We start from the raw sequence: 21,756 nt of genomic DNA on the forward strand, positions 1-21,756 counted from the left end.
TGCACTCCAGTCTGGGTGACAGAGTGAGATTCCAACTCAAAAAAAAAATAAATAAATAAAATAAAATAAATAAATAAAGTGATTTTTTTTCCTTTTAGTTTTGATTGATTGATTGATTGAGTTGGAGTCTCACTCTGTCACCCAGGCTGGAGTGCAGTGGCATGCTCACAGCTACCGAAGCCTTGACCTACTGGGCTCAGGCTATCCTTCAACCTCAGCCTTTCAAGTAGCTGGGATTACAGACTTGAGTCACCGTGCCCACCCAACCTTCAAGTTTTGTGCCCATTTAAAAATTGGGCAAAATTTTGAGATCCCTGACTCAAAAATAGATAAATAAAATAAAAATTGGGTTAGTTATCTGTCTTCTTCTTGATTTGTAGGAGTTCTTTATGTATTCTGGGTACATGACTTTTGTATTACAAATGTCTTCATCCTGTCTGTGGCTTGCCTTTTTACTTTTGTATGCCAGCAGTGTATGGCACATGGATTGTCAGTGTTTTTCTATTTTATCCATTCTGGTGTATATATAGTGGCATCTAATCATAGTTTTAATTTGTGTTTCTGTGATGGCTATTGATGTTGCACACGTTTTCATGTGCTTATTTACCTTCTGTATTTCCTCTTTGGTGAAGTTTCTGTTCACGTCTTTTGTCCATTTTTAAAATTGGTTGGTGGTTTTCTTACTGTTGAACTTTTGGAGTTCTTTGTATATTCTGTATACAAGTTCTTTTTCTGATAATGTGGTTACAAATATTTTCTCCTTGTCTTTTGATCATCTTCCCAGGATCTTTCTTAGAACAAAAGTTTATAATTTTGTTGAAGTTCAATATATCTTTTGTCTTTTATGTACTGTGTTCTTGGTATCATGTCTAATAACTTTTTGCTTAACCCCTTTACTCTTTTCCCCTGAACATTTTATAGTTTTATAACTATAAATTTGAGTTTATGATCCTCTTTGAATGAATTTTTTTTTTTTTTTTTTGTCTGAGTCTCACTCTGTCGCCCAGGCTGGAGTGCAGTGTCACGCTCATAGCCACCACAGCCTCAACTTGCTAGGCTCAAGCAATCCTTCCACCTTAGCCTTCCAAGTAGCTGGAACTTTAGGTACGTGCTACCATGTCTGGCTAATTTTTGGATTTATTACAGAGATGAGGTCCTGCCAAGTGACCCAGGCTAGTCTCAAACCCTTGGGCTCAGGTAATCCTCTTGCCTCTGCCTCCCAAAGTGCTGGGATTACAGGTGTCAGCCACTGCACCTTGTCTGAGTTAATTTCTGTACGCAGAATAAGTTTTAGGTGGATATTTTTATTGCAAATCAATGTCTGGTTGTTCCAATACTGTTTGTTGAAGAGACTATCCTTTCTTTATTGAATTGCCTTTTCACCTTTGTCAGAAATCATTTGGCTATATTTGTGTGGATCTATTTCTGGACTCTCTATTCTGTTTCATTAATGTGTGTGTCTATCCCTTTGTTAATAGCACAATTGATTAATTTAGCTATTTTAATAACTCTTCAAGTTAGGTAGTGTGATATTTCCAGCTTTATTATTTTTCAATATTGTTTTGCTTATTATAATTCCCTTACTTTCTAGATAAATTTTAGAGTTAGTTTGTCTATATCTGTAAAATAATTCATGCTGGTAGTTTGATTGAAATTGAGCTAAATCTGTAACTTGAGAATTGACTTCTCTACTATCTTGAGATTTCCAATCCATTAACATAGTAGGTCTCTTCATTTATTTAGGTCTTCTTTGATTTCTTTTTTTTTATTGTAGTTCACTTTTTTTTTTTTTCTTTGAGTCAGAGTCTCACTCTGTCGCTCAGACTAAAGTGCAGTGGCCGCTCCCGGCCACTGCAGCCTCGATCTGCCGGGCTCCGGCGATCCTTCCGCCTCAGCTTTCCAAGTAGCTGGAACTATAGACACACACTACCATGCCCGGCTAATTTTTGATTTATTGTAGAGATGAGGTCTCACCAAGTTGCCCAGGCGGGTCTCGAACCCGCGGGCTCAGGCAATTCACTCACCTCAGCCTCCCAAGGCACGGGATTACAGGCTGAACCACCGAGCCCAGCTAGCTTTTATTTTCCATGGGGTATAAACAAAGAGGATCCCAGATCTTTTAATTGTATCTGATATATTTTCCAGTCATATAGATACAATTTAATATACATATTTAGTGTACAACTTAACTGTAAAAGCATTTGAACTATTAGGATTAACTGTTGGTTTTAGTAGAAAATAAAATATTTTATTTTATTTTAAAAAATTTTTTAATTTTTTAATTTTTTTTTTTTTTGAGTTGGAGTCTGACTCTGTCGCCCAGACTGGAGTGCAGTGGCCGCTCCCGGCCACCGCAGCCTCGCCTGCTGGACTCCGGTTATCCTTCTGCCTCAGCCTTCCGAGTAGCTGAAATTACAGGCATGCGCTACCACGCCCGGCTGATTTTTTGATTTATTGTAGAGATGAGGTCTCGCTGCCCAGGCGGGTCTCGAACCCGCGGGCTCAGGCAGTCCACTCCCCTCAGCCTCCCAAAGGCGTGGGATTACAGGCTGAGCCATCGAGCCCGGCCTACTTCTGTTTTCATTTCTCTCTTTCTCCTCTCGTGCTTGTTTGGTTTATTTGAACTTTTTTTTTTTTTTTTTGAGTCAGGGTTTCACTCTTGCTCAGGCTGGAATGCAGTGGCACAGTCACAACTCATTGCAGCCTCCAACTATTCCTGGACTCAAGTGGTCCTCCCACATCAGCCCCCTAAGTAGCTGGGACTGCAAGGGTGTGCCACCACACCTGGCTAATTTATTTTTCATTGTTTGTAGAGACAAGGTCTCACTATGTTGCCTTGGCTGGTCTTGAACTCCTGGGCTCAAGCAATCCTCCCACCTCTGCCTCCCAAAGTGCTGGGATTACAGGTGTGAGCCATTGTGCCTGGCTATTTGAACACTTTATAGTATTCTGTTTTAATTTATGTGTATATTCTTGCATATATCACTTTGCATGCTTTTTTTAGTGGTTGCTGTAAGCATTTGAATATATCTTTATGTCTTTGTCTTAAATATCACCTTTATGTATGTTAAAAATTTCATTAGATGATGTTATAATTTTTTCCCAAGCATTACACATTTTAAAAAATGCACTAGGAGAGGAGTAGTTAATTATATTCACCCAGATATTTACTTTCTTTATTCCTGATCGTCCAATGTCTTTTTGTTGTTGCTCTTGTTCTCTCTAAGGAAATCTTTTTAGGAATTATTTTAGGAGGGTTTTCTGGCAACAAATTTCCTTTGTTTTCCTTTATCTGAGAATTACTTTCATTCCAAAGGGATATTTTTGTTGAATATAGAATTCTGAGCTAATGTCCTTTTTTTTCCAGTAATTTAGAAGTGTTATGTCACTTCTTTGTGATCTCCATGGTTTCTGGTGAGAAATCTGCAGTCATTTGAATTGTTTACCATAAATAATGCATTATTTTTTCTGGATTCCTTTATGATTTTTTCTTTGTCTTTTTTTTTGAGTTGGGGTCTCACTCTGTCGCCCAGACTGGAGTGCAGTGGCATGCTCCCAGCCACTGCACCCTCGACCCGCTGGGCCCCGGTGATCCTTCCACCTCAGCCTTCCAAGTAGCTGGAACTACAGGCACGCACTACCATGCCTGGCTAATTTTTTGATTTATTGTAGAGATGTGGTCTCAGTAAGTTGCCCAGGTGGGTCTCGAACCCATGGGCTCAGGCATTCTACTCGTGGGATCAGGCAGTCCACTCGCCTTGGCCTCCCAAAGTGCTGGGATTACAGACTGAAGCACCAAGCCTGGCCTGTCTTTTGTTTTTCACAGTTTGCTTATGAGGTACTGTTATTTGGATTTTTTTTACATATCCTATTTGCTGATGTTCACTGAACCTTTTGAATCTGCTAGCTTACATCTTTTGTCAGATTTGAGATGTTTCCAGCCTTTATTTTTCAATTTTTTTTTCTTTATTACAGTCTTTCTCCTTTTCTTTTAGGAGTCTCTATGACATGGATATCAGAATATCAGACCTTTTGTATTATCTCACCACTCCTTGAGTCTCCTTTTTTCTTTGTTGATCAGATTGGATAATTTCTTTTTTTTTTTGAGTAGGAGTCTCACTCTTTCACCCAGGCTGGAGTGCAGTGGCCCACTCACGGCCACTGCAGCCTCAACCTGCTGGGCTCAGGCAGTCCTTCTGCCTTAGCCTTCCAAGTAGCTGGAATCACAGGCGTGCGCCACCACACTTGGGTAATTTTTTGATTTATTGTAGAGATGAGGTCTCACCAAGTTGCCCAGGCTGGTCTCAAAACCCTGGGCTCAGGCAGTCCTCCCTCCTCTGCCTCCCAAAGTGCTGGGATTACCGGCGTGGGCTACTGCGTCTGGCCCCGATAATTACTATTGATCTGTTTTTCAAGTTCATTGACTTTTTTGTCATCTTCATTCTGCTATTAAGTCTACACATTGCAGTTGGTTTTTCATCTTAAGTTTTCCTCACACCTTTTTTTTAATTTAACATTGGAATTTATTTATTGTAGAAGGGTAGTTCATTTGTCCCAAATGGTTTTTCACAGAGTGAATTTTTAAATTGCATCTCAGTAGTATTTAACATATTTTCTGTCCCTTGTATTGTCTGTAGCTTGGAAATTAGATCTAGAATAAGGGTTAGGAAACTCTAGTCTGTGGGTCAGATCTGGGCTTCCCTTGTTTTTTTTTTTTCAGTTGGAGTCTCACTCTGTCGCCCAGACTGGAGTGCGGTGGCCGGAACAGCCTGGACCTGCTGGGCTCCGGCGATCCTTCCGCCTCGGCCTTCCGAGTAGCCATAATTACAGGCATGCGCTACCATGCCCGGCTGATTTTTTTGATTTATTGTAGAGATGAGGTCTCGCTGCCCAGGCGGGTCTCAAACCCGCGGGCTCAGGCAATCCACTCACCTCAGCCTCCCAAAGGCGCGGGATTATAGGCTGAGCTACCGAGCCTGGCTCTTCCCTTGTTTTTTTATAAATATTTTTTGGAATACAGCCACATTAATTTATTTGCATATTGTCTTTGGCTGCTTAAGTGCTATTAGGGTAGTGTAGTTGTGACAGAGACTGTATGACTGGCAAAACCTAAAATACTTATTCTCTATTTCTTTATAGAAAAAGGGTGCTCCCCTGATCCAGAGATTTTTTTTTTGAGTTGGAGTCTCACTCTGTTGCCCAGACTGGAGTGCAGTGGCCACTCCCGGCCACCGCGGCCTTGACCTGCTGGGCTCCAGCGATCCTTCCGCCTCAGCCTTCCAAGTAGCTGGAACTACAGGCGTGCGCTACCACACCTGGCTAATTTTTTGATTTATTGTAGAGATGAGGTCTCGCCAAGTTGCCCAGGCAGGTCTCGAACCCGCGGGCTCAGGCAATCCGCTCACCTCAGCCTCCCAAAGTGGGGATTACAGGCTGAGCCACCGAGCCCGGCTTGATCCAGAGATTTTGACTAAATTTGTTTTTTGGCAAGTAAATTTGATAGGTGGTGGTATATATTTGCATATACAGCATGGCATGTTTGTCTTTTTGTTATATTAATGCCATTGATAATCATTTCTTATATTTATTATTTTCTCATTGATCACCTATGGTTTTATTTATTTATTTTTTTTTGAGACAGGGTCTCACTCTGTTGCCCAGGCTAGAGTGCAGTGGAACGTTCTCTGCTACTGCAGCCTCAACCTGCTGGGCTCTGGTGATCCTTCCATCTCAGTCTTCCAAGTAGCTGGAACTACAGGCATGCGCTACCACGCCTGGCTAATTTTTTAATTATTGTAGAGATGAGGTCTCGCCAAGTTTCCCAGGTGGGTCTCGGATCCGCGGATTCAGGCAATACACTCACCTTGGCCTCCCAAAGCGTGGGATTACAGGCTGAGCCACTGAGCCCGGCTGATTGTTATTTTTTCTTTTTGTTTTTTTTTGTTTTTTTTTTTTAGTTGGAGTCTCACTCTGTCACCCAGACTGGAGTGCAGTGGTCGCTCCCAGCCACCACAGCCTCGACATGCTGGGCTCTGGCGATCCTTCCACTCCAGCCTTCCAAGTAGCTGGAACTACAGGCATGCGCCACCACACCCAGCTAATGTTTTGATTTATTGTAGAGATGAGGTCTTGCCAAGTTGCCCAGGCTGGTCTTGAATCTGTGGGCTCATGCAGTCCTCTCACTTCGGCCACTTTTTCTCTCACCTCAGCCTCCCAAAGTGCTGGGATTATAGGCGTGAGCCATGGTGCCCGGACTGATGGTTATTTTTTCTAAAGGTTTTTTTTTTTTTTTTTTGAGTTGGTGTCACTCTGTTGCGCAGACTAGGGTGCGGTAGCACACTCATGGTTACCACAGCCTTGACTCGCTGGGCTCATGTGACCCTTCCACCTCAGCCTTTCAAGTAACTGGAACTATAGGCATGTGCCACCATGCCTGGCTAATTTTTTGATTTATTGTAGAGATGAGGTCTCACCAAATTACCCAGGCTGGTCTCGAACCCGTGGGCTCAGGCAGTCCTCTCACCTCGGCCTCCCAAAGTGCTGGGATTATAGACATGAGCCACCGCGCTGGGCCTTTTTCTAAAGTTTTGACGGATGTTTTGCTATATAATTTTAGGTTGGTGTTTTTCTTTTTTTGTCATCTGACTTCTTTATGACTTACTGTTAGCCATAAGCCTCATTGTTGGCCTTTTGATGATAATCTGTCCCTTTTAGTTTTCCATCTTCAATCTCTGGATGCTTTTGAGAGTTTTTTCTGTTTTTGGCTTTCATCAGATATACTATGATCTGCCTGGGTGGGTGGGTGTGTGTGTGTGTGTGTGTGTGTGTGTGTGTGTGTGTGTATCTACCTTTGGTTTATAGTGCTTCTTGAATCTGTGGCTTGGTTCCTTTTGTTGGTATTGGAATATTCTTAGCCATATGCCATTTTCTCTTCTGTCTCTTCCTATTTCTCCTCAGAGTCTATATATGTACTATGTGTATATACGAGGGAGACCCAAGAAACTTGAGAATTTATTTAAAAATTGTATATTTTTACATATTCAACTTAAATCACCTTCAAAGTGCTCTCTGCTTGATATAATACACCTGTCAACTTGCTTTTTCCACTGCTCAAGACAGTTTTTTTAAAAAAAATTTATTTATTTATTATAAAGATGTGGGGTACAATTAAGGGTTAGGTATATAAACACCGATCATGCAGGTACCCTTCAAGACAGTTTTTGAACTCATCAATTTTGATACCTTTTGATACCAAAAAACTCCAGAATTTATTTATTAAAAAACTGTATCTTCTTACATGTTCAACTTCAATCACCTTCAAAGTACTGTCCACTTGATACAGTATAACTATTGACTTGCTTTTCACTGCTCAAGACAATTTTGATACTAAACTTTTAGTGCTTTTGCTGTTTTTTGTTTCAGCTTTTCCATATCGGCCAAATATTTCCCTTTGAGGGCTTTTTTCATCTGGGGAAACAAAAAAAATCACTCGGGGCAAGATCGGATGATTAGGGAGGGTGGTGCATGGGATTCATGTCATTTTTGGTAAAAAAAGTGCTGAACACTCAGGGTGAAACAAGAGCATAGAAGACATAATATGGCACGGAATATAAGATCTAACAGACACACACACAGTCATACCTTTGTATCTGTGGTGGTCCTGAAACCAATTTCTTGTGGACATAGAGGGCCAACATTTGTGTGTTTGTGTGTGTGTGTGTGTGTGTGTGTGTGTGTGTGTGTGTGTAGTCATGTGCTGCATAATGATGTTTCATTCAATGATGGACTGCATATATGATGGTCTCATAAGATTATAATACTGTATTTTTGCTGTACCTTTTCTATGTTTAGATATGATGCAATAGCAAATATTTACTGTTGTATTATAATTGCCTACAGTATTCAGTATGTAGCATGCTATAGTAGGCTATACCATATAGGTTTGTGTAAGTACACTCTTTCTGTGATGCACAGAGATGAAATCACCTGATGACAAATTTCTTAGAACATACCCCATCATTAGTGACATGTGCTTCAGTGTGTGTATGCTAGATTTTGTATTCTGTGCTATATTATATCTTCTGTATTTTTTCCTGTTTTTAATTTTCCATCTTTCTGTCATTCTGTATATAGCAGAATATCCCATTTTCTTCTGACTTTTCTTTACTAATTTTTTTTTGCTGTGTCTAATCTGCTATCAAGCCTACCCTTGAATTTATTAACGTAACTGTTGTATTTTTTCTTTTTATTTGTTTATCATGGTTTTTAATTTTATTTTAAAGATATGGGGTTCAGTTCAGGATTACGTATACAAGTGGTCATTGTACAGATAAAGTTTGAGCCTCGCTTTGGTTCCTACTTCACCTGATTTGAAATCAGGTATCCTTATTGGGGTTATGTTCTCCCCTCCCCCCCATTGTGTTTTTTCAGTTCTGTTATTCGTTGGGTTTTTTGTTGTAGTTTTCAGTTCTCCAAAATTTTCCAACTTGTCATTGTTAATTCTTTCAGTTTTTTAGAAATATGTTTCTGATAAATCTTTTATTTGTGTCTCCTGTGGGGTCTGTTTCTAAGGTAGTTTTCCCCCTTAGTTTATGGTTATTTATTTTTCTTGAATGTCTGCTTATTTTTCCACTGGGTGCCAGAAATTGAATGTGAAAGACGTTGGAGATAGTTTGAGACTCTGAGTGATTGTTCTAGAATCTTAAAACATCTATATGTGACTTTATAAGATGTGCTGAAAGAATAAATAGGCATGTGAGAAGAAGGGACTGGTAAGGATCAGTTATAGAATCATCCTGGTTTTAGGTCTCATAAAGAAGGAATTGAGAGAAACAGGGAGAAATAAAAGTCTCAAGGAGTAGGAAGGGAGACAGATAAAAGGGTAGAAGGTGGATGTGGAAAAGAAAATATTAGACTTGAAGTTTAAGGGCCAGGCGTGGTGGCTCAAGCCTGTAATCCCAGCACTTTGGGAGGCTGTGGCAAAGGATTGCCTGAGCTCATGGGTTTGAGACCAGCCTTGGCAATTTGGTGAGAACTTGTCTCTACAATAAAAAAAAAAAAAAAAAGCCAGGCGTGGTAATGCACACCTGTAGTTCCAGCTACATGGAAGGCTAAGGTGGAAGGATCGCCTGAGCCTAGCAGGTCAAGGCTGTGGTGGCTGTGAGCGTGCCACTACACTCCAGCCTGGTCGACAGTGAGGCTCCAACTAAAAACAAAAAAAGATTAAAAATAAAATTAATTAGAGGGAGCAAAATGCTTGTGGAAAATAACTGGAGTGCTTGTTACTTGAGTTTAGACTAGGAGTCAGTCGCGTAGGTTGAAAAGTCTAGGTAGGTCTTAATGGGTGGTAGAAGAGTAAGTTTAAGTTTTGGAGGAAGAAACCATTTAGTAAAAGGTGAAGGGCACCAGAGAATTTGAAGCTACACTGTAATTTGCAACTTAATTTTGTTTTTTGTAATTTCCTTGGAATTGTGTTTTGTCTCATTGATCTTCTAAAATGTTCACCATAGCTACGGGGTATGGTGAAGACCATATATCACCATGTTTTTCCCACAGATTCCACACATATTAGATGGGTTTATGGCTAGTAAGCAACAAAACTCTTAAATCCAGTGAGTTAAAGAAGCTTGTTAGGGATATGAATACCTGCTCAGCCCACCTCACAGGTATTTTGTAAAGATCTAAGAGAATGTATGAAATATTTAGGAATATTTTTTCTAAATGTTTCTAAATATATGTATATTTTTTCTGAATGTACAAGTGCAGGATGATTAATCACATAACTGGTGGAGAATTGAATAATTTGTAATTACACTGAAAGAAAAATTTTAAAATCAGTAACTTATTGCATATGCATTTAATTTATTCATATAATTTGATTGGATTAAGTACAATTTACGACAAATTTATGTGTGAATCGGAAAATATCATTATTGGAAATTAACACTACATTTTTATTCTGAGGGCTTAGACATATTTTTTATTATCTTTGAGAATGTGAATTTCCTTTTGAAAAAGAAATCAGATACTATAAAAACAAATGAATAGCCACATTACATAAATTTAAACTTTTGATTTCAACAATAAAATATAAACATTGTGGTTACTGGATTATATATTCAATATGGCAAAAATGAAATAACCTCAGTCTGAACGGAATATTATAATTTAAAGGCAAAACATTATATTAAACTTTTTAAAACTAAAGTGTGAAATTATTTCTTTGTCTTTAGGCAAAATTTGGTTTCTCTAATATTACTGGAATTGATTACTCTCCTTCTGCAATTCAGCTTTCTGGAAGTATTATAGAAAAAGAAGGATTATCTAACATTAAGTTGAAGGTAACTATTATTTATATTACTATAATTTGTTTATAATTGAAATTATAAAGCTTAAATGTTTCTAAACTATATAGTTGGCTGGGCATGGTGGCTCAACTCTGTAATTCCAGCACTTTGGGAGCCTGAGGCAAGAGGATTGCCTGAGCCTTTGCGTTCCTGACCAGCCTAGGCAACACGGTGAGACCTTATCTCTACAACAAATCAAAAATTAGCCGGGTGTGATGGCACGCCCCTGTCATTCCGGCTACTTGGAAGGCTGAGGCGGAAGGATTGCCAGAGTCCAGCAGGTTGACGCTGGAGTGACCGTGAGCGTGCCACTGCATACCAGCCTGAGCGACAGAGTGAGACTCCAACTCAAACAAAAAAAAAAGTATATAGCTGATGTCACTGAATTCATAAGTTAGGGATCAATTGTAAATAATACAAATTGAAATATTTAAAAATAACCATTAAAAATTTAATCTAGTCGGTTTGGGAAAAATTTTTTTTTTCTTGAGTGTATGTGATGTTTTCAGATGCACGCAAATAATATTTAGGTGTTGAATTAACCAGATCAAAAAGTTTCAAATGCCCAAAGTGGTCACCAAAAGTAGTTTATGTTTGTGTCCTATGATTTATGAAATGTTGACTCCTAAATTTTTATTTTTAGTCTAAGCCTTTCTTCTGAGCTCTAGAATTATATACAGGCATATCTTGTTTTATTGCGCTTCACAGATTTGCATTATTTTCAAACCAAATGTTTGTTACAGCCCTGTTGAGCAAATCTTTTTTTTTTCCCCTCTGAGTTAAGTTCTCTGTCAGCCAGGCTGGAGTGCAGTTGTACCATTAAAACTCACTGCAGCCTTGACTTTCCGGGCTCAGGTGATCCTTCTGCCTCAACCACCTGAGTAGCTAGGACTTCAGGTGTGCAGCACCGTGCCTGGCTAATTTTTTTTTTTTTATTGAGTTGGAGTCTTACTCTGTTGCCCAGACTGGAGTACAAGTGGCACGCTCCCGGCCACCACAGCCTCAACCTGCTGGGCTCTGGCGATCTTTCCATCTCAGCCTTCCAAGTAGCCGGAACTACAGGCACATGCTACCACACCTGGCTAATTTTTGATTTATTGTAGAGACAAGGTCGCAAACTTGCCCGGGGAGGTCTCGAACCCCCAGGCTCAGACAATTCACTCGCCTCGGCCTCCCAAAGTGCTGGGATTACAGGCTGAGCTGCCAAGCCTGGCCAATTTTTTGATTGATTTTTTTTTTGTGATGAGGTCTTGCCAAGTTGCCCAGGTTGGTCTCAATTCCCTGGGCTCAGGCAATCCTCTTGCCTCTGCCTCCCAAGGTACTGGGATTGCATGCAGGTGTGAGCCACTGCGCCCAGCCTATATTCAATTCTATTAGTTTTATCTTGAAAGTATGTCAGGAATGTGATCATTCTCTGTTATTTCCACTGCTCCCTGCGAAGTCCAAGCCACCATTATTTCTTGTCTAAATACCATAGTAGCCCATTTCCACTCTTTTTTTTTTTTTTTTTGAGTTGGAGTCTCACTCGGTCACCCAGACTGGAGTGCAGTGGCCGTTCCCGGCCACCGCAGCCTCGACCTGCTGGGCTCCGGCGATCCTTCCGCCTCAGCCTTCCAAGTAGCCAGAATTACAGGCATGCGCTACCACGCCCGGCTGGTTTTTTGATTTATTGTAGAGATGAGGTCTCGCTGCCCAGGCGGGTCTCGAACCCGCGGGCTCAGGCAATCCACTCACCTCAGCCTCCCAAATGCGCGGGATTACAGGCTGAGCCACCAAGCCTGGCTCCATTTCCACTCTTGCTGCCCCATGTCCATTTACCACAGGGTAGCCAGAGTGATCTTTTAGAGTATAAATCAGTTCATGGCACTTCCTTGCTCACAATTCTCCATTGGTTTTCCTGCTGCATTCAAAGTGTACTCTAAATCCCATACCTGGTCTTGCAAAGTCCCTCATTTTTCACCTTTTCTCCTTTTCTCACCAGTACTCCAGTCACATTAACTTGCTTTCTCATGTCATGTTTGTTCTTTTTGAGTGTTTCTCTTTTATTAATTTTTAAAAAATTTTTAAAATTTTTTTTGGTAGAGTTGGGATCTTGCTGTGTTGCCCAAGCTGGTCTAAACACCTGAGATCAAGCAGTCCTCCTGTCTTGGTCTCCCAAGTGCTGGGATTACAGGTGTGAACCTCTGTGCCTGACCTTATTGCTTATACTTGCTTCCTTCTGCCTAGAGTATTTTTTTACCAGATCCTAGCATGTTGTGCTCATTGTCATCATTCAGATCTCTGGTCAAGTATCACCTTAGAGAAGCCTTTCCAGACGATTTTTCCAAAATATTTATTTTCCCAGTCAATTAGTATTGTATACTGTTTTATTTTCTTTACAACGCTTTGTCTGAGATTATTTATTTAGCTTATTTGTTTGTCTTTCCCTTTATAGAATATAAGGTGTTTTCTTATACAGGGGCCTTTTCTGTTTTGTTTTCTATTATATCCAGTGTCTGAAAAGTACCTCCACAAAATATTTGTTGGATAAATGATTACTTTTTTTTGTTTGTTTTTTTTTTTTGAGTTGGAGTCTCACTCTGTCACCTAGACTGGAGTGCAGTGGCTGCTCGCAGGCACCGCTGCCTCGACCTGCTGGGCTCCAGCGATCCTTCCACCTCGGCCTTCCAAGTAGGCGGAATTACAGGCATGCGCTACCACGCCTGGCTGATTTTTTTGATTTATTGTAGAGATGAGGTCTTGCTGCCCAGGCGGGTCTCGAACCCGCGGGCTCAGGCAATCCACTCACCTCAGCCTCCCAAAGGCGTGGGATTACAGGCTGAGCCACTGAGCCTGGCTAACATTGTTTATAATTACTTAAGTTTGTATGAGTAATCATGAGCTAATTGCCTAATTATTTTTTCAAAGTAACTTTTTGGAATTAAATCCATTGGCAGATTATTTTGAATATTTTATAAAATTGAGGCATATCATTTCAAATGCTTATTTAAATGCATCAGATTGTTGAAAATGAATGAGATGGTGTTATACATCTTTAAAAAAAATCTAAAGTGCATGATATTTACCAAGTTAAGTAATAAGTTTAACAAGTCATTTCATTTATTAAGCATTATGCCAGTCGTTATATCCATTAGTAGCTTCGTAAGCTGCTGAGCCAAATCAAACCATGTTTACTTTAGGTCACAGAACTAGGCTAAAACATAGGCTAAAAATCTTATTTCCAAAGCCAGGCATGGTAGCAGGCGCCTGTTGTCACATCTCTTGGGAGGATGAGGTGGGAGGATCGCTTGAGCCCAGGAGTTCAAGAGCAGCTTGGGCAACATAATGAAACCTTGTCTATATCTAAAACAAACAAACACAAAAACTTATTTCTAGTGACCTGAGTTCCAAATAAATATTTTCATTTTGGAAAATATATCAAATGTTCTACTTTTCAGCAGAAACAACTTTTTCATAAACCGGGCTTGTGAGCTCTGTAATGAACTGATGTTATTAGACAGTACTCCTGGCTTTGATTTGTTTCCAAATTTGTAGAGATTTGGAATGTCCAGGACACATTATCAGTCTCTCTTACTAATCTTGGCTTTAATGATCTTGGAATGAAGCTCATAAAAGTTAGCTATAAAGTTGAAAATATGTTTATTATATATAAAATGCCATTATAATTAATGGATCCTTTTATCATAACCTTTAGAGGTTGCCACTTAAATGCTATAATGATTAATTTAATTGTTCTTACGTAGACTCTGATTTTTAATATAGGTAGAAGACTTTTTGGATCTTTCCACAAAGCTGTCTGGATTTCATATTTGCATCGACAAAGGGACTTTTGATGCCATAAGCCTTAATCCTGACAATGCAATTGAGAAGAGGAAGCAATATGTGAAATCTCTCTCCAGGGTGTTGAAAGTAAAAGGCTTTTTTCTAATAACCTCCTGTAATTGGACCAAGGAAGAGTTGCTGAATGAATTCAGTGAAGGTAAATGACTATATAGTGTTTAAATGTGTCCTTACCTCAGGTTTCATGCTCTTAAATAGGTTTTTCTTCCCCCCTTGGTGTTACAGGGTTTTACTTTTCTATTTGTGGGAATTGCCTGCTTTTCTTCTTTGTTAATGGCCTTGGTGATAACTTTTAACTGCATATACAAAGCACAGAGAAATAACATTGGTAGAGATCCAGAGACCTTTTAAAAAATTTTCCACGAAATCCCGGCAGTTAAGTACTAAAATTTATGAGCCTGTAAAAATTAAGTTCTCTGTTTAAGCTCTATAGAATCTTTTATTTAAGCTATGCAATCTATTAATTAGCTAATCAAACAAAAAGCACATATATTGTGCTTCTGACTTCAGTACACTGATTAATGGCAAATCTGAATAATGCAAATGGAAGTAATGTTTTTGGAAGTTTTACATGAAGAGAATTTTAATTTTATAGATACTTTTTCTGTGTTGCTCTAGCAGCATTTAGGAATTTAGGATTTTTCCTCTTGTTTTCAGAGTGTATGGAACAATTATCTTTAATGTTGTACAGTATCAAAATGTAGGAAATTGATAGAAGTATTACCACTTATTGGTGAGGAAATCTTCTCTGCCTTTTTAATTGGTGCATGGCAGGATCCTTTCTGTCCTGTTAGCAAAGTATAATTAGCGCTTTGTCTACTAAGTAGAGATCTTGTAAGAACTGAGAATCTGTAATCTGTGTACAAAATATTTTGAGTTCTCTGGCAGACTATTCCTTTGCATGTTTTAAGGAATATTTTATCTGCTAGTTTATTTATGTAGTGCACAGGCATTTCTGGGAAAGTATCTTGAGAATCTGTAGGTATTTCCTTAGACTTCTTTTCAGATTAGTATTAATTTTTTTTAAAAAAGAGTGGGAGGAATTTTCATGATGGAGTAAATGATATTGTACTAAATCTCTGGTTAAATTTCGCATCTCAGTTGTCACAAGCTAATGGGAAATGAATTACCTCAAGAGAGCAGTTTACTGTGTGCTGTTATTTATAACTATACTGCGTACATTTTATTTTAGAGTTTGTTTTCTTTTTAGTATTAATGGAATAGGCCAGGTGAACACTTAACACATATCCTTTTGTGTGTGTTCAGTGGCTTTGACAGATTATATAGTATAAAACCTGAAGTGTTTGAGGCTTGAAATGTGAGTGTGTGGCTTCATTACCATTGCCTCTGGAAAGCAAGAATTTACATGATTTATTGTCTTTTATTTCATGCCATTAATTTTATTATCTTCCATGTTAAATTTATTTCCTTTAAAACTGTTGAAGCCCAGTATCAATAGCCTTTTCCTCTTCCTGAAGGGGAAAACTATAAATGCTCAAAGTTACACTTTGTAGGGCAAGTTCCTTTCCTGGTTTTTAAATACAGGTGTTCTTCTTTACCCCTGAAACCAGCAGACAAAAACATATTTGTCTGTCTTCGATAATGAGGAACAGACTTTAGCCTGGTATAGAGAGCTTAAAAATGTGTCTGTGTCTGAAACCTATTGAGTAAACTCTTTATGTTCAGTTTTAGAATGAAATACAGAATTTAAATAAGTGAAATGTTATAACAGGAAATGTTATATAAATAATTGTACACAATTGAAGACATATTTTAGGCATGAGTCTTAGAAAATGGTATTTGGAGTTAGGTACGGGACAGTAACAGAATACACTGCTATGCATCATTGCTGAAGGTCATGTTCCAAGCTCCTCACACTGGCTGCCACATTCCCTTTGCATAGAAGAAAGCTTGCTTTACCAATCTTTTAAGGATCTTTCCCTTCTTATTTGAAAGGTAAATGTTTATAAAACTGTTGAAACAGATGTTGCATTTTCCCTTGATAGCCTATTTATATAAACACTTTGTGTTACTTGTTTTAGTGAGGATTACTTTGAACCATTTGCTAAATATTAGGGTGTTCTAATCTGATGTTCAAGGGACAACTACTCTGAAAACAACCACCACCATCCATTGTACTATAAAAGTAATTCACAGGAGTCTCTCTGAGCCTATTCTGGTTTGGAGGGCTGCCCTTTAAAAAAAGTAAGTCAAATTCCTTATGAAAAAAAGTGAAAAATATCAATAACCCTAACACATAAGCATACAGATTAAAATAATTAAAGCAGTTTATTAACCATCAATGGAATACAACCACTTTTAATATTTTGGTGTATTATATATTAGAATATAATAACTTCAATTCTGTAAGGTTAATTCAGAGAGCTAAAAAGTACTAGAAGATTCATACAGAGAGCTTCATTTTTCTCTTGGAAAAAAATTTTTTTTTGAGTCCGAGTTTTACTCTGTCACCCAGGCTGGAGTGTAGTGGCATGATTACGGCTCACCACAGACTTAACCTCCTGGGCTCAGGCAATCCCTCCACTTCAACCCCCAAAGTAGCTGAGACTACAGATGTGTGCCACCACGTCTGGCAAAGTTTTTGATTTTTTTGTAGAAACAAGGTCTTGCTATGTTACATAGGCTGGTCTTGAATGCCTAGGGTCAAGCAATTCTTTTGCCTTAGCTTCCCTAAGTGCTGGGATTACAGGTGTGAACCACTGCTTCTGGCCTCTTGAAATCTTTTATTATAAAATGTTTTAAGCATATGTAAAATTTTCAAAATCAAATATGGGTATGTAACCATTTACCCAACACTGGCTCTATTTTCTAACATTAAAACATATGTTATTTAAAAGTCCTGTCCTAATTTGGAAAAGTTTTCTTATGATCAGTTTTGAATGAGCATTTTAATATTTAGTAAGATTTATGAAGTTAGATTAAGAACATGAATTAGGATATATGGTGAAACAAAGTGTAACAGACCAATTAATACAGTAATATATGTAGTTTTAAACACTTCTTTGGTTTGCAAGAGTTATTTGAGCTCAAAGCATGGGAATTTAGAAAATCTACTTCCAGCTGGTTGTGGTGGCTGGTGCCTGTAATCCCAGCACTGTGGGAGGTGGAGGCAAGAGGATTGCCTTACCTCAGGAGTTCAAGACCAGCCTGGGGAACTTGGTGAGACATCGTCTCTACAATAAATCAAAAAATTAACTGGGCATAGTGGCATGCGCCTGTAGTTCCAGTTACTTGGAAGGCTGAGACAGAAGGATTGCCTGAGCCCAGCAGGTCAAGGCTGTGGTGGCCATGAGGATGCCACTGCACTCCAGGCAGCCTGGGCAACAGAGTGAGACTCTGACTCAAAAAAAAAAAAAAAAAAAAGAAAAAGAAAATCCACTTCCATCTCAAGGAAAATATCTTCCAAAACTAATAGTCCTATCACTGAGGGAAAACCTTGGTTAAAATTTTAGTAAGTGACCTTCCAGCTTTATTTGTTTTATTTTTTAAAGCAAAATAGTAAAACATTATGTTTGTATTTTATTTTATAGTATAGGAGAATACTTCATTATCTTATTTGGAAAACACTACATTATCTTTTTTTTTTTTTTTTTTTTGAGCTGGAGTCTCACTCTGTCACCCAGACTGGAGTGCAGTGGCCGCTCCTGGCCATCGCAATCTCGACCTGCTGGGCTCCGGCGATCCTTCCACCTCAGCTTTCCAAGTAGCTGGAACTACAGGTGTGCACTACCACACCCGGCTAATTTTTGATTTATTGTAGAGATATGGTCTCGCCAAGTTGCCCAGGTGGGTCTCGAACCCGCAGGCTCAGGCATTCCACTCACCTCGGCCTCCCAAAAGTGCTGGGATTACAGGCTGAGCCACCAAGCCTGGCCTACATTATCTTTATAAAATCACTTGAGTTGAGTGAGACTCCAATTCAAAAAAAAAGAAAGTGTGGTCGCTCATACCTGTAAATCCCGGCACTTTGGGAGGCCAAGGTGAGATGATTGCTTGAGCCCAGGAGTTTCAGACCATCCTGGGCAACATAGCAAAACCTTGTCTCTATGAAAAAAAAAATTAGCTGGTCAATGTTGTCATGTGCTTTAGTTCCAGGTACTCAGGAGGCTGAAGAGGGAGAATTGCTTGAGCTCAGGAGTTTGAGGCTGTGGTGAGCCATGTTTGTGCCACTGCATTCCAGTATGAGAGAAAGTGTGAGAGCCTAACTCAAAAAAAAAAAATTACTATGAGTTTGATAGGGGTGTTATATCAGTAACCTCAGTGCCTAGAACTTAGGATTCTGGTAGAAGTGACCTGACTGGCATCTCTCTTGCTAGTAAGTAGTAAAGCTGGGATTTGAACCTACGACATTTTTCTTCAAGTTAATCTTTTTTTTTTTTTTGTGCTAGCATTTCGCTCTGTTGCCTAGGGTGGAGTGCAGTGGCAAGATCATGGCTTACCACAGCCTCCACTGCTGTACTCAGTAGGTCCTTCCACCTCAGCCTCCCAAGTAGCTGGGACTACAGGCATGTGCCACCATGCCTGACAATTTTTTTTTTCTTTTTTTGTAGAGACAAGTCCATGCTATGTTGCTCAGGCTGATCTCGAACTCCTGCTCAAGTAATCTTTCTACCTTGGCTGCCCAAAGTGCTGGGATTGCGGGCGTGAGCCACTGCGCCTGGCCCCAAGTTAATTTTTTAAACTATACTGTGCTGTATTGAAAGTTACTAGTCCCTAGCCAGGCTCAGTGGCTCAGCCTGTAATCCCGTGCCTTTGGGAGGCTGAGGTGAATGGGTTTTCTGATCCCGCAGGTTCGAGACCCGCCTGGGCAACTTGGCGAGACCTCATCTCTACAATAAATCAAAAATCAGCTGGGCGTAGTAGTGCGCACCTGTAGTTCCTGCTACTTGGAAGGCTGAGGCAGAAGGATCGCCGGAGCCCAGCAGGTCAAGGCTGCGGTGGCCGGGAGTGGCCATTGCACTCCAGTCTGGGTGACAGAGTGAGACTCCAACTCAAAAAAAAGAAAGTTACTAGTCCCTTGTCTTCCCAGAACCTTCCCTAGTTCATTTTGGGTCTTTATCTTTGTTACAAATTAATATTTTTTTAAATTGTGGCAAAGTACCCATGACATAAAATTTACCATTTTAACTATCTTTAAGTGTACACTTCTATGGTATTAAGTACATTCACATTGTTACACAACCATCATCACCCTCCATCTCTCAGAACTTTTTTATCTTCTGCAAATTCATTTTTATTTCTAAGTTGTTTAATCTTTCAGTATTAAGTGCTTTTATATGTGTAGTGTGGTTTAATTGCGTTACTGCATACAAAGTCCTCAGAAAAGTACCTGGCACACGGTACGAACTTAACACATACCAGCGGCTTCCTACAAACTAGGTGATAAAGTAGGTTCACAGAAATGCAGCATCAGAGGGAGGGCAGACAGGAGGTGGAGGACTTGGGAGATAGATGGAAAGCCTCCTTTTTTGTAATTTGTTTTTCGTATTCTCTGTTCTTTGTTAAACTCAAAATGATTTTGGGTGTTCATACATATGCCATGCATACATAGTAGAACTGAAAAATCATGAAATTGAGCATAGTATAGAGTAAGGACAATGTTAATAATACAAATTCCTCTTAACTGTGATCCCTAATAAAAATATTTTAATTTTGTTTGACAGGATTTGAACTTTTTGAAGAGCTGCCAACACCCAAGTTCAGCTTTGGAGGCAGATCTGGAAACAGTGTAGCAGCATTGGTTTTCCAAAAAATGTGAGACATTTCTTTGGACAAATTCAGGTAGCTTTTGCTTTTTCACTACACAGCAAAGCTAACCTGGCAGAAAATATGCATATATATTTTCCCACGGTCATAGGTTTTTATTGAACTGTCAGTTTCTTACACCCACACCCCATCCTCTTTCCATCAGGAAGATGGAACCAGGTAAAAGCAGGCTATGAAGTCCCAACTTTCTCATCATTTTGATGTCTCCTCAGCAACACAATCCAGGAACAAATACAATTTTTGTTTTCTCTTGAGTCCCCCGTGTCAATAGACAGGGCTCCCTCATCTGCCCTGTCAGTTGGCAGGTCGGAGTCTTACTCTGTCACCCAGGCTAGAGTGCAGTGGCATGGTCATGGCCACTGCAGCCTCAACCTGCTGGGTTCAGGTGATCCTTCCACTTCAGTCTTCCAAGTAGCTGGAACAACGGTCGCGCCCCACCATGCCCTGCTAATTTTTTGATTTATTGTAGAGACGAGGTCTCGCCATGTTGCCTAGGTTGGTCTCAAACCTGTGGGCTCAGGCAATCCTCTCGCCTCTGCCTCCCATAGTACTGGGATGAAAGGCGTGAGCCACTGCACCCGGCCAGTTGGCAGATCCTTAAGGGTAGCTGGAGTGTCATCCTCATCTCTGCTGATGCTCTTCAGAATCTGCTCACTCTCACTTGAAGTCCCTGATATATTGTGGACTGTCTTCCTGATCTTTCTTTTCTTTCCCTGGTGCTTTCTTTAAAAGGTCTTCAGGAGAAGCTGCGGAGTCTTCCTCTTCGTTACTGTCCTCACCGATTGTGTACAGGAACTGAGCTTTTTTAGTAGACTTTTTGGGTCACCTTGGCTTTCAGTAGGGCCTCCTCAACTGTCTTGTCGCTGAAGAGGCCTCAGGGGAAGTTTTCTCATCATTTTGCTGTCTCCCCAGCAGTTTAGTAATCCAGGAGCAGATGTAGTTTCGTTTTGTTTTGTTTTTTCCACAGCAGATAGTTTTTTCCCCTATGTCAGTAGATGGGTCCTCCTCATCTCCCCTGTTACTTGGCCGCTTCTCCACCACATCCTCAGGGGGAGCGTCAGTTGACTGCGTTGTCATGTGCACCCTGTTTTGTGGCCATTTGCCGATTGTTCTGACCTACTTCCTGGGGTGAACAGTAGATCTTGATCTCTGAGGAAGTATTCTTCCATCCTTGGGGCAAGATAAGAAGAGCTGGCCACGATGTCGGTGCTTCCGTGCAGAGTGACGCGCTGCTCCCAGGAGAGCAGCAGTGCCACGGTCAGGCCCACAGAGGAGAACACTCACGTCTGCTAGGCAGACAGCTATGGTGACTGTGCCCACAACAGTTCCCTGCCTGTCATTTCCATGTTTTCTTTATGATTTAAAAAAATTTCCTGTAACTGCTAAGCAGTGGAAAACTTCAGAGCAGTAAATTAATTTACAGAAAGCATGTATTCTTGATTTTTGTGCCTTGGTAGAGTTGAACTGAATATGACTGTTTATGAAGATTTGACCAAACTATTGCAGCACTAGAATAATAAGCAAAACAACTTAGTGTTTTAATAAACTACTGATGATATATAAGAAATACTATTTGGGGTTGGATGATGGTTATTTTTAAAATTATGTAATACCTGGGGAAAGAAAGGCCTTTGGTCTTTATATATGTATATACATAATTAAAATCAGAGAAAGAATAGAAAAAGAGAAAAAAATCAGAGAAATGTATCACTTGGTCAATAAAATATATTGAGGCTGTATTTTGCAGCTGATAGCCTTTTACACACTGTGAGGGATAAACAGG

At 39.8% G+C, this 21,756-nt stretch overlaps 1 protein-coding gene across 1 annotated transcript in view; it reads left to right on the forward strand.

The window, feature by feature from the left end:
- The window catches only part of EEF1AKMT2 (EEF1A lysine methyltransferase 2), a 26,327-nt gene extending 4,782 nt beyond the window's left edge, over positions 1-21,545 (forward strand). Inside the window, exons 4-7 of the mRNA XM_021714723.1 lie at positions 10,233-10,340; positions 14,109-14,325; positions 19,871-19,961; positions 20,706-21,545. Coding sequence (XP_021570398.1) covers positions 10,233-10,340; positions 14,109-14,325; positions 19,871-19,961; positions 20,706-20,772 — 483 coding nt within the window. The 3' untranslated portion in view covers positions 20,773-21,545. The remainder of the gene's footprint in view (positions 1-10,232; positions 10,341-14,108; positions 14,326-19,870; positions 19,962-20,705) is intronic.
- Positions 21,546-21,756: the final 211 nt, after the last annotated feature.

The sequence above is a fragment of the Carlito syrichta genome, unplaced genomic scaffold (genome assembly GCF_000164805.1).
Source record: "Carlito syrichta isolate Samal-C Ts95f unplaced genomic scaffold, Tarsius_syrichta-2.0.1 Scaffold305729, whole genome shotgun sequence".
NCBI lineage: Eukaryota > Metazoa > Chordata > Mammalia > Primates > Tarsiidae > Carlito > Carlito syrichta.